At 40.4% G+C, this 14,783-nt stretch overlaps 1 protein-coding gene and 1 long non-coding RNA gene across 3 annotated transcripts in view; one reads left to right on the top strand and one right to left on the bottom strand.

Moving 5' to 3' along the window:
- Window positions 1-4,650, bottom strand: part of GATB (glutamyl-tRNA amidotransferase subunit B) — an 80,925-nt gene extending 76,275 nt beyond the window's left edge. For both annotated transcript variants that reach the window (XM_019722812.3, XM_074338446.2), the window contains exons 1-2: window positions 4,441-4,650; window positions 2,129-2,279 (exon numbers count right to left, since the gene is read on the bottom strand). In XM_019722812.3, the coding sequence (XP_019578371.3) occupies window positions 2,129-2,279; window positions 4,441-4,616 (327 nt within the window). In that variant the 5' untranslated portion in view covers window positions 4,617-4,650. The remainder of the gene's footprint in view (window positions 1-2,128; window positions 2,280-4,440) is intronic.
- A 93-nt stretch (window positions 4,651-4,743) lies between these two features.
- LOC109442509 (uncharacterized) overlaps window positions 4,744-14,783 on the top strand; it is a 143,393-nt gene continuing 133,353 nt past the window's right edge. The window contains exons 1-3 of the long non-coding RNA XR_016019070.1: window positions 4,744-4,858; window positions 5,329-5,503; window positions 6,615-6,784. This is a non-coding gene — a long non-coding RNA (uncharacterized LOC109442509). The remainder of the gene's footprint in view (window positions 4,859-5,328; window positions 5,504-6,614; window positions 6,785-14,783) is intronic.

Below are 14,783 nucleotides of genomic sequence, written 5' to 3'. Positions count from 1 at the left end.
ATCAGAATATCAATACAGCATCTCCACAGGGCTTAGAGAAGGACAACTGTTTAAATGTGTCAGTATATCTTAAATCTCTGTATAGGTAAATCATAGGGTTTTAAAATGGTACGGGAGTGACAATGTTGTATTCTGGCAGTTTTGGTATAATTTTGCTCACATACCAAAATAGGTCTTTTAAAGACAGAAACACTTCTGAAAAGAGGCAGATTAGCTCTGTCGAGAGAATAACCCTTTAGGATACTCGAACCATGAGTGCTGTAGGCTCTGAAGAGGAAAAACAAATCCCAGCTTAAGCAAAATTGGAATTCTAGCCTTTGAGTGTCACTTAATGTAGGCCAAGCTCTCAATGCTCCAATATCCCAAACACCTTCACTGCTTTATTAACATGGATTGATATGGGTATCACTGGCAAGTACCTTCTTTGGTGCACAGCCAGAATGCTTTCAAAGCATGTCGACATTTCAGTTATTTTGAATTGTCTCTAATATTTGACCACATTTAGCCCCAACTAAAGAGCTTATCTATAGAGAACATGCCTATCTGAAAACAGATCTGTTTCTAAGTGTGAACTATAATAAATGCCTTGCTAGATACTACATTCCCAGCTGGAAAAACCTACAAAGAAGTTAGAGGTTATGTCCAGTCTCTTGATAATGAACTATCATGTGAAAACGAATGTTTTGCACTCAGAAGGAAAAAGGAATGGTGTTGTGATGAACTGCTTTCCATTTCATTTGTCTGAATAGATATTACTTTATTCCTATGAAAGCTGAGTCTCTGCCCCAAAATGAACTCATACATTTATAGGTGAAAAACTGTCTCTTCAAACAAAAACAATCTCTCCATATAAAGACGCTGTAAGCAGGAGGGAGGGAAGGACAGACAGACACCCTTACACTTGTCTTCCCCCAGTCACCCAATAGCAAATAAAGGTGACCTTAGATATTGTTTGCACCGATGGGGGTCCTCCATGATAAAAAGCACAAGGAAAAAATTATGAGCTAGAGACACTGCCCCAATACAATTCAAACCCCGGGTACAGCAGGCACATTGGAAGCACTGCCCATAACCTTCCACACCGGGCAATGACTCTGAGGAAAGTAAACCTCTGCCCCTGCAAGCCTGCAAGTGCTCAATTCAAGCAGCTTCCAGTTGTATTTCAATGGTAGAGAGTCTGGAATTCACCCATGACAATCCTCTCACTCCCTCATCACCACCATATATACACCTTCCTCCAAGGACGGCAGGAAACACCACATCCAGTTGATACTCTATGTCCTGGATCGATTATGAGCCATTTATTAGCACAAATAGTCACACTATTCCTTCCATTCCTTTCTTCAAAATTCCACCAACTAAAGGAAAATATATAGTAAAACATCTTGCTGATGAGTACACTGGACACAGTCAGTCCTTGAGTTTAACTGAAAATGAAGAGATAACGACTAGTCAACACATATTGTGATTGACTTACTTCTCCATTTGGACTTCTTAATTGTCGACAACCACGATCATTACCAACCTTACACTGTTATGTGGGGTATCTGCTGCTTCCTTTGACTAGACTCTTCCTCCTCCTCCATTTACCTGCCTAACTTCCACCTGGCTTCTCAGACAGCTCAGACCCCACCTCTTCCAACACCCCTCCCTTAACCAACCACACCCCTACCCCAATTTCTCACAACTATCCTTCTCTTCCTTAATTAGGTGACCCTCCTCTGGGTTCCAAAGCCGTGCTCTCTGCGTGTTACCTTCACAGAAGTAATCACACAGCACTCTGTTTATAAGACACATCTCCCCCACTAGTCTGTGAACCCACAGGCAAGGATCATCACTCATCTTTATGTTCCAGTTTACATCACAGTGTCTGGTGTTTAGTAGACATTCTTTAATGTGTGTGAAATGAGTGAATAAATGTATGACTAATCTCAGATGATGTTTAGGCTTAGAAACAGAATTATAGAGATGGGTCTTTAGAAAACATTTAGTTCACCCATTTCATCCAAAATTCCCTTAACGAGTATTTCTTAAGAGCTGTGCCAAGATAATAAAATAAGGAAATCATTATCTATGTTCAATAAAACAAACACTTTCTAATGAAAATAGGATGAAATAGAAACCTTACCGGCAAAGTTCCAGGCAGAGATGCATCAAAAAAAGATACCAAAGAATTTGGAGGTGCTGCACAGTGGACTTGAGATCCAGAGAAAAGTTTAGAGTTGGAGGAAATCTGGGCATGAATTTCCAAACCTACCACAGCTGCCCATTCGTGTTCCCTAAAGAGAGAGATAAAAGAAGTAGTCAGACCTGTCACCATACATAAATTTCTATCTATGAGCCTAAACCACAAATGTTAATTTCCTATTCGTGTTTTCAACTTACTAAAATTTTACACCCTTCCATTAAAAAATGTGTCATATTGTATTGGCGACTAAATAAAAAACAATTCATAATGAACACCTACAAGACTGGTAAAATAAAGTTCATGTACAACATGGCATAAGGCGAGTTCACTGTACAAACAGGAAGGTGATAGAGAAAGGAAGAATTTGGCATCTAAAACAATTTAGAAATGGGTATCAGGTAGTGACTGCTGGCTGACCAGTGAAAAGCAGCCTTTTCTAAATCAACTGTCCTTTATCAATTAATCACTCAGCAAATGAAGAAAGCTGATCTTGCGAAAATTTTTAGAATTATAACATCAGGATTCTACTACTAGAAATAATGATAAATAGTTGCACAAATAATGATAACTATTTGAAAAGAAGGACAATTCTGTCATATTTTGAATTCATTTTATAACAGTGGGTAAAATGACCAGAGTGACACAGATATAATTGATCACTACTAAATGATATTCTTCTGGAAACTGCAAAGGAAAACATTAAACCATCAGATGTGGCTTTTTTTGGTACCCCAAATCACTTTCAATTCCCAAGATTTAGTTTCAGATTCCTTTGCTTGTTTAGCCTTGATTGCTATTAAATCTAAGAAGCTATTAAACACTCTAATAATCCCTCTTATGTGGCCACTTCTATTCTATTGGGTCTCTATGAACATTCCATACACAGGTCTCTCCAGGTTCTTACAAGTGTCCCTCTGAAACCCACGTATCCCAGACAATTTGTAGACGGCCTGTTTACACATACTGTCTCCACATTTTGTCTGTTCCTATCTTGCTGTTCTCCCAAGCAATTTTCTATATTACCGTGTTTCCCCGAAAATAAGACCAGGTCTTATATTAATTTTTGCTCCATTAGGGCTTATTTTCAGGGGATGTCTTATTTTTCCATGTACAATCCACATTTATTCAATTACAGTCATGTCATCTTCTTCTAGAGTATCGTCATAACATACTAAATGTGTCCGTCTTGCTGAGATCTTAACTGGGGCTTATTTTCGGGGTAGGTCTTATTTTCAGGGAAACACAGTATCTAGATTTTTATTTACATGTATTGGATTTTCTTTCAATCCTTTCAACACATGAAGTTCTATATTTATAGTATTGTGAGATTAATGCCTTTTTAAAGTTTGGAAGCACAGCTTGTAATTTAGAGGAATTAAACAATGAGTTTATTAGAAATTTGGCATTCACTAAAAAATTATCCAAAGTATTTTTGCAGTTGCACTACATGGGAGAAAAAATACTTTCAATTCACAGTGAGATGATCTAATTTATGAAAAGAATAGAAAGTGAATGCTTCTGGACATTTTCCCTCTGTTCCTCCAAACTGAAAAGCAAAAGTAATGCCAATCTAACTATGTCAAAGGAAAAACACAATATTGGACAAGTGTATTTAAAAAGAAAACTTAAGTTTTATATAATGAAGTATAAACGGCTGTTCTGAAGATATCTAGCAAAATAAGCAAAACTCTCTACACAACCAGAGGGACGATTTCTTGTATTGGCTGCATCCTCTTAGGTCTAGATACAGATGTCCAACATGAAATGCCTCCACACATAGGTGGTATTTTCTGACTAATGACATTAAGCCACCACCATTCAGCTTGTAGGTAAAGGCTCCCCTTCTACCTTCAGAACACTGCTGGCCCATTGTAGCGCTAAATAAATGTCAGCTAAATAAGATCCGGCTTCTAGTTTCACCGACCCCACTGCTGGTGCTATTAGTAGCTGACTGAATCCATTCTCGTCTGTGTGGCCTTCGATTCAAGAAAACACGTGCGATTTTATACTTGCGTATTTCCCAATATATCTACCCCCTTGAGGAGAGTGGTTTATGTGTGAGGGCGGGGCTGACAGAGGGCCAGTTGTGTGCTCCACGGGCTGCAAGTTACAGCCCAACAACCTCTCCCTCTTCAAAACACATAAACTGAAGATTGGGATGTAGTGGCCTGAATCATCTACGCCTATCTCCCCTGTCCCGCAGTTCTTCCACCTCACACTTAAGTGGGGAGTAATGGTATGAAATAGTATACCCTTTCCTCGGCTTCTCGGCCGTGATGAGGGGCTGCTGAACCACTGAGCTCTGTCCCCTTTTCCCGCTGGACCTGGACCCAGTCGGAGTCCCTGCTCCGTGGCGAGATCCGCGGTTAATGTAGGCTAAAGCCCAACGCCTTCCAGAACACAAACGGCACACCATGGGCGCCGCCATTGTCCCTGCAAGTCCTGGTCAGGTGACACAGCCACCCTCTGGCGCGAGGCTCTCTGGGAAACGTAGTTCTGGAAATGGATAAAGCGCGATAAGCTGCCACCGGAAGACTACTATTCCCGGTGAGCACTGAGACTCGAAGGCTGCCGGAACCCGGGCGGGGAGGCGGGAAGGAGAAATAGAGGAGAGCGTAGGAGGGTTTCCGGGTCCGACGGTGTGACTCCTCCTAGCGGGGAGTTGGAGAGGTTTGTGGCTGTGAGCTTGTGTCTGAGTTTGAGTAAGAGCAGGTGGTGTGGGAGGTCCAAAGCTGAGGAACCTGGCCGGGGTTTTATATTCTAGTTACCCTTTTGAGGTCCCCTGAACCCCCGGACCCACTCAGTTATTTTCTCTGTCTACTCTCCCATTCCACACACCAATTTGTGTATCAATGGAACAAATACTTATTTGCATGCCTCCTATATGCCAGGCACAGTTCTTAGGCACTGGGGATGCAGCAGGGAGCAAGACAGTTTATAGCCCCTGTGATCACGGACCTTCAATTCTTGGGAGAGGAGACATACAGAAATGTTAATAAAAATGAGGTACTTTCATGCCGGTATTAAGTACTATACTTACGCAGAAGTGCTTAGAGACAGACCTGGGTTGAGCCTTGAGGTGCATTTTAACTTACAGGCATAATTCATTTGATTGCACTTTGCTTTATTGCACTTCACAGGTGTGGCGTTTTTTTTATAAACCGAAGGCAAGACCCTTCACAGCAAAAAGATGACGCTGGCTGCAACACTCTCCTTTATTATAGTGGTCTGGAACACAAACCCACAAAATCTCTGAGGCATGCCTGTACTTGCTTTACTATTCTGGGCTGGAACTGAACCTTCAATATCTTTGAGGTATGCCTGTATTCTCCTCTTTGTTCTTGGCTAGTATTTGAAACAGTCTTCTTATATGCGAGGAAGCCTTGATAGCAGATACCATCATGCCGGCTGACTCATGCCCCTTGTTGAAACTCCCACTGATGTTTCTTGAATTTGCATGCAAAATTGAGAGGAACCATCCAGCTGTTCTCTACTATACCACCCTATTTTAGTTCTCCACATAGTGCTTATGACCATCTGATGTTTGTGGGGAATTTGTCTTATTCAACACAGTATTCCCAGAGTACAACGTAGCCCCCTCAGAAATATTTGTTGAATGAATTAGTGCAGTGTGGCGAATGCGTTTTACAAAGGATGGAGTGGATGTCCTTTGGAGTAGTTGCTGTTTAGGAGGGAGATAATGAACTAGTGTGGTGGTAGAGGCAAAGAGAATTGACCTATGTGAGATAGATTTTAGGAGGTAAGACTGAAGGACTTGGTGATGGATTGGATATGATGGGTGAAGAGTAGTTGGAATCAAGTAACTCCTAGATTTCTGGCTTGTACAACTGGATGAGTGATGGTGTTATTCCCTGAGATAACAAAACCAGAAGAGAATTGGGTTTGCAGGAAAATAGGAGTTTGGTTACAAGAGCAATTAAGTAAGCATCACTGATGCCTGGCTCTCTATGGAGCAGGGGGAAAAGCTGCAAACTCTGTATACTTCACACTGATAGATTTTTCAATTATTGATCAATAACCTATTAATTAGGCAGCTGTAACCTACAATCTATTCCCATTAATACTCCTGTACAGTTATGATATTATGCAATTTAATTCCCCCACGGAGGCAATTTTAGTTACTCTCCTTAAAATTGTCATGATTAATTTTTATATCATTTTTATTTTTTTCACCCACTATCATTGATCCCAATTGCTACACCAGAACTATTTTCCCATGACCAAAAATGAAAATGAGAGAAAGGACAGAGACTGCAAAGTAGAGGTGGAGATTTGGCCTAAAATTTCTCTCTCATTATTGGCCTTCCCTATCAGGTTCAGATCACCCTTTAATAGTCTCTCTCCTCTGAGTTTCCATATTTCCCACTTTTACTCTGGGTAAGCTTCCTTTCTCTTTCTCATTTAGTTCCTCAGATTCTTCTGGCCCAGACTGGGGGTCAGGAGTGTTGTCTCTGATCACAGCGTGGTTCCACCTTTCATCCGACTGCAGAGGAGGGGGGAATCTGCGTCTCTCGCAAGTGATCATGGGTATCCTTTAGCCAAAAGGAGACGGAGCTCCTTGCTACCTTACCACTGGTAATCAGCATGTTTAGGAGGCAGTTCACTCCCTAACATGAAGAATTAGGGGTGTTTTTGACCCCCCCCTCCCTGTAAGAGACAGCAACACACCTAATGAAAATCCTAATTTTATGTGCAAAACACACTACAATGGAAATTCATCTTTGTTTACAAAGCAGTATTGTGCAGTGATAGTGTATCTCTTCAAAGGCTCCCACCCCACCACTAGAGGGAGAGAAAATCCCATGGGTGTAAATGTAATTGATTCCTTTCACAAATAGACATCTTCCATGGCACAGCATATTGTACAGCCCTTTCAAAATCCTACAAGAGCTAATGGTTTCCTTCACCCCCGAGGTTATCTGTCATTTCCAGAAACGCCCATTGGTTTTCTCATGTTGGACCCAGAGTCTCGGAGTGCACTGTTTTTCCAAGCGCCCCTCCTGCCTTGCTCCTTAGCTAATCAGGTGCTCCCACCGAATCCCCCACCATGGGACCATTTCTTGCCGTGCTTCTGCATGCCAAATCTGATACCTGTCAGAACTCTCACTGACAGACAGCTTTCTAGCTGAGAGAGCTATTTTGGTTCCACTGAGAAGGTGGCTGTCATCTGGAAGACACAGAGGTTTTCATTTTCACGAAGCTCAGAAGGTAGCAGGACAGGGTTTCTAGCAAAAACATTTTCTTAGGGCGAGTTTCTCAGCTCTTGTTTTGCTCATATAATTGACAGTACAAATAAATTTAGAACAATTTTTTAAAAAAGAGATGTAAACCAAGAGCAGAATTTCAAGTTGTTATTTATAAGCGACAGTAGTTAGGAAGTATGTCTAAAATGCCATGCTTGGTTTTGCTCAGTGTTCTTCAGAGAGTCTTTGAATGTCAGAGTTGGAACGTTCTGGCTTGACTCGGTGTTTCACTCAAAATCCCCAGGTATCTATATAAGCACATTGATTTCTGAGCACAAATCATTTTCTCTCAAAATCTAAGTTGTATTTAATTGTAATTACTCCCTTTTTCATTCTTTTACTGGTTTGGGAATGGGGTATGATGTGAAAACATGGTATTCTAGGATTTATAGCATCTTCAGTAACATGGGTACAATATGAGGGAATGAGACAAGTGGTTCTAAGTTTCCATTTTTTAAAATGAAGTAAACAATTTTAATGGGAACATTAAAATTTCAAGTAAAATTGAAAGGAGATAATTTCTATTGTTTATTTTAATAACATACCATGGCAGTGTATCTAAAAATCTATTTGTATACAATTTTGAACCATAAAATTGTGTTAACTAACTGATTCTTTGATAAACTACTTTTGTCCTGTGGAAAGAAAGGCAGTGCTTTAAAGGTGTTTAGCAAAGTAATAAACAGAATGCCCCTTGCAGTCTAACTGAGCTGGATGTAGATGGTTGTCTTAGTATTTCATTTTATTATTTTTTTTAAGATTTTTTTATTGGGGAAGGGGAATAGGACTTTATAGGGGAACAGTGTGTACTTCCAGGACTTTTTTCCAAGTCAAGTTGTTGTCCTTTCAATCTTAGTTGTGGAGGGTGCCGTTCAGCTTCAAGTTGTTCTTTCAGTCCTAGTTGTGGAGGGCGCAGCTCAGCTCCAGGTCCAGTTGCCGTTGCTAGTCGCAGGGGGAGCAGCCCACCATCCCTTGCGGGAGTCGAACCGGCAACCTTGTGGTTGAGAGGACGCGCTCCAACCAACTGAGCCATCCGGGAGGCAGCTCAGCTCAAGGTGCTGTGTTCAATCTTAGTTGCAGGGGGCAGAGCCCACCATCCCTTGCGGGGTCGAGGAGTTGAACTGGCAACCTTGTGTGGTTGAGAGCCCACTGGCCCATGTGGGAATCGAACCGGCAGCCTTCGGAGTGAGGAGCATGGAGCTCTAACCGCCTGAGCCACCGGGCAAGCCCTGTCTTAGTATTTCTTAACACAGGAAGGAGTTTGGTCCCTCTGTGGGACCGTTAGTTTCTAGCTGCCTAAGGCTATAGCACCCAGCCTGCTGTCTTCACATTTTATGCCATGTGGTGAGGAAGGGAGAATAGCCAGGTCAGTATAAATTCTTTTTATAACGAGAAAAAAACAAAACAACACTTAAGGTGATGTACATACGAGCAAAATTGGCAACATTATTGTCGTGGCACTAGAGGAAGCCCTGTTTTTGAAAAAGCATTCTAAAAACATAAAGTTCCTTCTTAGAAAAACCACATTTTAAGACCCAGTTAAGTGTCATTATGGGAAGAAGAAAGCCTGGGAATATGTGCATGCTGGGCAACCGGGAGAACAGGATTCATTTCCTTTTATTTTACCATTAAGTCTTGATTCTGATAAAATACTGATATGGAGGGAACAATTGCTTTCTCTAGAAGATTGCTTTGCGGCAAAGAAACCGATACCATTTTCTTCTCTTCCAAGGCAGGGAATAGGACACCCTGTCCAGTGTCTTTTAGAGACGAAGTGCTGTCTGGGGAAGATGAGGCCAGTGCGTTGCTGCTGTCAGGTTTGCCTGGCCCTCTTCTGTCTGGTCTCAAGGGATGGTTTGCTGTTTTCCCAGGCCTTTTATCTTCTAGAAATCTGACTAATCCTGGAAGCAAACCGGAATTATGTATAAGAAAGAAGTTCCACTTCTTGAAGTCAGCCGCTCCTCAGTAGTAAGTAATACCCGCAGGACATAGTAGGCGCTGTGTCCCTGTAAGCATGTTTAGCATGTCGTCAGGTCCCCCGTACGCACTAGGAAGCGCTCTCTTTCGTGTTTTGGAAGTGGGTATTCGGCCTTCAAAACGACAGGCTTGTACACACACACACACATCATGCACAAATAATGATCAAGAGCTTTGAGTTTTAAAAACAGATGAATGTTTTTGTATTTTTAATGGTTCTCTTGATTTTAAGTCTAAATATTTTGAGGACCAAAAAACTGACGTTAAAGAACTACGCCACCAAGACATATGAGCGTTGATGACATCTTTCCCTCAGTGAATGAACTCCCTGCTAATTGAAGGGAAGAAGTAGGGTGGTACAGAAGAGAAGAGAAAGCCTTATCTTACGCATCCTGCCATGGAATCAGTGTCGTTACCTGTGAGTATCTGAACTGGGATCTCAGGATCTAGGCTGCCGTTGAACCAAGAATGGGTGGGCTGCACAAAGCAATAAAGGCTGCAATCTCATTGGTGGCAGAGCCTTCAGGGCTCACTACAGTTTAACGTATGGCTGCTGAGAGGAAATTCAGTGTTCCATGAAGAGATGCCAGATTGAATTAAAATCAAGCAGCTCAGTTCAAACACATTAGCAATCAGATGATACAACGACTGAGATAAATGCAAAGAGAGAGACAGAAAAAAAATTCCCAGTGATTCATGAATACTAATTAGGGAGGGAAAGACCAGCACAGACATTATTCATGTCTCCTTGGAGTCTGACTCTAGATTCTAATTCACCAATAAGATTTGATAAGCTTGACCCAACATTGATTTCAAGTTGATGTTGATTCCACATTTAGACCAGCTTTGCTACTCAAAGGCATTTTCACTTCTCTCACAGGTAGTAAAAATGAAAAGAAAGGATATGAAGAATGGGAGTGGATATCATGTTTTTCAAAAGGCGAGAGAAAGATTACATAGAATGCCACTCTAGCAAATAAGGGCCCATCTAGCCTAACATTCTCTCTGTGTTCCCCCTCTAAAGCTGTTATCTTTATTTTGGTTGCCATAGTACATTGGTACAGTATCTCTGGGGAACATTTTGCAGTGATTCAGAGCCCATGATTTTCAAAATTTTATATAGATTTATTAAATAAATGCAATACCTTTTACTTGCTACACCAAAACACACATAATCTCTTGAAATGTTCTCACAATTTACGAGAGTCTGTTTGACATTTCACAGTCTCTCAGAGTTTAGTGTCCTTAGCAGATGTCAAAATGAAGAATCTTGAGTTTAGGAAAGAAACTATTTGTCTTGCGTAGTTCTCTAGACCAGCAGGCATTTCAGATTGCCTGGGGCCTTTCTCTTGAGATCTATGACTAGAGGACATTAGCTGCTGTGTAACAACCTCCCTTATAGAAATTCTACTGACTAGAATAGGAGCCTACTTCCTCAAGGAAGACCAAGAATATTTTTCTGTTGGCTCACCTTGTTCGCTCTTTCTAGAAACATCAACCAGACTTATCCTTATGCCCTTTTGGTCTCTTTGCCCAACAGAGATCTAAGCTGTTACTCATTTCAAAGTGATAATACCCCGTTGCATTGGTTCTGCTATGCAGTGGAGCACATACACTGTGCTTCTCCCTGTAAGTAACTGTCGTCCATGGAGTTGAAAACATAACCGAGTATGTGTGTTTTGTTGGATTCTATGGTACCATTGAACCAAATGTTGTGTATACTCTTTCTTCTTCCAAAAAATGCTGTTATTTATTTTTAGTCATCAAGAAGTAGCAAGCTTGGAAGTGGTAATTTTCACTGTGTCTGAAATATAATGAGGCAAGACAGGCCAAATTACAGAAAACGAATTAGTTTCTGTTACAAGAGTCATATGTCCGAGGTCCTGTCCTGTCTCTGGTTACTATAGCTAATGCCTGTTCCTCTCCACAAGAATTCTTAGGAGAAAGCCACCCAATGGTTATTTTTCTAGAGCAAAAACCAGATAAGACGTAGGCATTTAATCTTTGTTAATTAGGATAGAGGCAGAAATAATCACTTCTCTTCCTGTACTTTTAAACCACGTACCCTTGAAAGAGCAGTTAACATTCACTTTCTGAGGCTTAAAATTGCCAAATACTACAACTCTTACATCATGCTATTTTGATATACCATGTTTCCCTGAAAATAAGACCGGGTCTTATATTAATTTTTGCTCCAAAAGACTCATTAGGGCTTATGTTCAGGGGATGTCATCCTGAAAAATCTGCTAGGGCTTATTTTCTGGTTAGGTCTTGTTTTCAGGGAAACACAGTAAGATAAAGACTATAATGTTTCCCAGGCATGTGTTTCACATAAGTCTCATCTACGTTAAGAACTCTTCTCTGTTATCCTGATATAAAATCAACTAACAAGTTCAATTGGACACATAGATGTAGGCCTGCAGTTTTCATTATTTTATAATGTTATTTTTTCATTGGTTTACAGTTGAACATGTCTTTCTGCCAAGATAAACATTGCCCCAAATTTCCCTTGCTTTTCTGTTTTATATGTGTTTAAGTGGAGGGCTTTTGTTTCAAAGATTCATTTTGCTCTCAGATAACTTCTTATGTTACACCTAGGGAAACCACAAAGATCTAAAGACCAAGCGTATATTTTTAAAGGTAAACAACATTTATTCCTGACTTCGGAATATTAGTGATTCTGTTTTCCCCGCTATAGAACAGGGCAGCCGCAATCAGCAAAATCTTCAGTTAACATTGACTCACACTTAAAATAAAGCACAGATGTGGAAGAATTGTTTTAAAGAGTCATTGAGCAACATAAAACTTGTAGTAAGTCAAGTTATAACTCCTGTATTATCTAGGGCTCATAATTAATTTTTAAAAAATCAAAACACTTTTAAAAATAGCCTTCTGTATTGAATTCCACCATGGTGCTCCTTTTTGTAAGGCCATTTCTGTAAAATGCAAGTTTATTTATAGATTGCAAGTGACTCAAAGATATTACAATATAAAAGGAAATGACACACTACAGCCTTTGTTCAGGGCTGTTTGGGGTTGTCTTAGAATGCTCAATTCACTCAGAGGATTGCTTGTAATCTTCTGAAACAAAAGGAATTTCGTAAATTAAATTCCCTGATTAATTTTTTAGTGATTGGTGTTAAACATAATAATAAAATGAAGAATTCTGAGAGTAAACCCAATTAACATTTCATAAACTTTATTGCTCTAGATATGGCTTACCCTTTACTTTTATGGTTTCCATCTACCGTCTTCCTGGAGAACCTGACTACCTTGAAAAAATGAGCATGGCCAACTTACTCCCTCCTTCCCTTTTGTTTCTTCCTTTGTTTTTTTCTTTACTCAACTTCCTTCTCCTATTTATTCTCCATCTATTCACTAGTCCTGACTAGGTTACAGACACCATTCCAGGGCTTACTTTGTCCTATTCTTTATGGATTTGGTAGAAAGAATATTTTTAACAGTGTATACTAGTTAAGTCACGGCTGCTAGAGTGGTGTCACTCTTCTATAGGAGACTCTTAATTCCATCTGTAATCATAGACTAGCTTACCGTTTTATAAAAACTAGTATTTATGAGGTTGAAAGCAAAGATGAACATTCTCCCTATATTTTCTTTTAAGAAAATTATTCAGCTTGACTGAGGTATAATTAACAAATAAAATTATAAGATATTTGAAGTATACAACATGATGATTTGATGTATGTATACATTGTTTAAGGATCCCACCATTGAGTTAATGAACACACCCATCACATAACATATTTACCTCCTTTGGGGAGGGGGAGGGAGAACATTTAAGTTCTATTCTTTCAGCGAATTTCAATTATACAGTACAATATTATCCCCATGTTCTGCAGTAGATGCTCAGACCTTATTCATCTTATACCTGCAAGTTTGTACCCTTTTACCAACCTCTCCCTACATCCCCCGTGCCCTAGCCGCTGGCAACCACTTTTCTACTTTCTGTTTTTATGAGTTTGACTCTTTGTATTTTTTGGTTCCACATGTAAGTGATGCTGTGCAGTATTGGTCTTTCTTTGCAGTAGCTTGTTTCACTGAGCATAGTGCCCTCAAATTTCATCTGTTGCAAATGACATGATTTTCTTCTCAAGGCTGAATAATATTCCATTTTACGTATGTGCCACATTTTCTTTATGCATTCATTTGTCAATGAACACTTAAGTTGTTTCCATAGCTTAGCTATTGTGAATAATGCTGCAATGGACATGGGAGTACGGATAGTTTTCAAGATAATCTCATTTCCTTTGTAGGATATATACCCAGATGTGGGATTGCTGGATCATATGGAAGTTCTGTTCTTAATTTCTTGAGGAACTTCCACTTTCCAACAGTAGTTAGATATTCCCATTCACTATATATATATATATATATATATATATATATATATATATATATATATATATACATATATGTTTATATATATTCATTTGGCTATATGGGTATTGTAGAGACAAACTTTGGAAGACAGATTCTGTCCTACTAGACTGAGATTTTTGAGGACAAGAACCATGTCGTGATCATGTTTCATATCATTTCCATTTTCGGAACTACGCTAGCTGTACTGGCCACCCGGTACCCACTACTCTTGGGAATTATTTCCTCTTTCCCGTCCACCCCACCCACATGACTATGTTAGGGATTGCCAAGCTGAACTAGGACTCCATACCAGGGCTGGCTACAGAATTTATGGGATCAAGGACATTGCAATGCAGAATCCCTTGTTCAAATATTTTTTAACAGTTTCTCAATGGTAGCAGCAGAGCATTAAGCCACGCATGGGATCCTTTGAAGCATAGGGCCTTGTGCAACTGCACACGTGGCACGTCCGTGAAGCTGGGCCTGCTCTGTGTGCGCGCGCGCGCGCACACACACACACACACACACACACACACACACAGCCATGTTTATTGGGTCCTGGGGTAAGGGAATATTTGACCCATGTAAGACCAATCAGAACCCTTTCCTGGTTTATTTGTCTGTACCAGAACTAAGAAAAGAAGCTTGTACAACTGGGTAAAACTAGGACCTGTCAGCAGTCTTGTTTCTAGCCATGGGAAGAAAACCATCCATGTGCCCAACAGTCCCTCCGCTGTATCTCAGACATGTGCGGGGGAATTTTGTTCATGCCCTTCATGTCACCTAAGGTCCTGATAGCCCGCCACTGTTCCTGCACCCCTGCAGGTTATTATCCACGAGCCTTGAGGCAGAGGAGGCTGGGTCACATGACATCATGAACTTGTTCAAGGTCTGTAATTCTCGGAGTCTATACTCATGGTCTGTAAGACTGACGTCATCTGTCACCATAATGTGTAGGAATACAGAAGAGTGTG

Source organism: Rhinolophus sinicus, chromosome 15 (genome assembly GCF_057876585.1).
Source record: "Rhinolophus sinicus isolate RSI-liver-muscle chromosome 15, RSI-T2T, whole genome shotgun sequence".
Taxonomy (NCBI): domain Eukaryota; kingdom Metazoa; phylum Chordata; class Mammalia; order Chiroptera; family Rhinolophidae; genus Rhinolophus; species Rhinolophus sinicus.
Note: the sequence above shows the minus strand (reverse complement) of the source record. Positions and strands in the feature narration are given on the sequence as shown.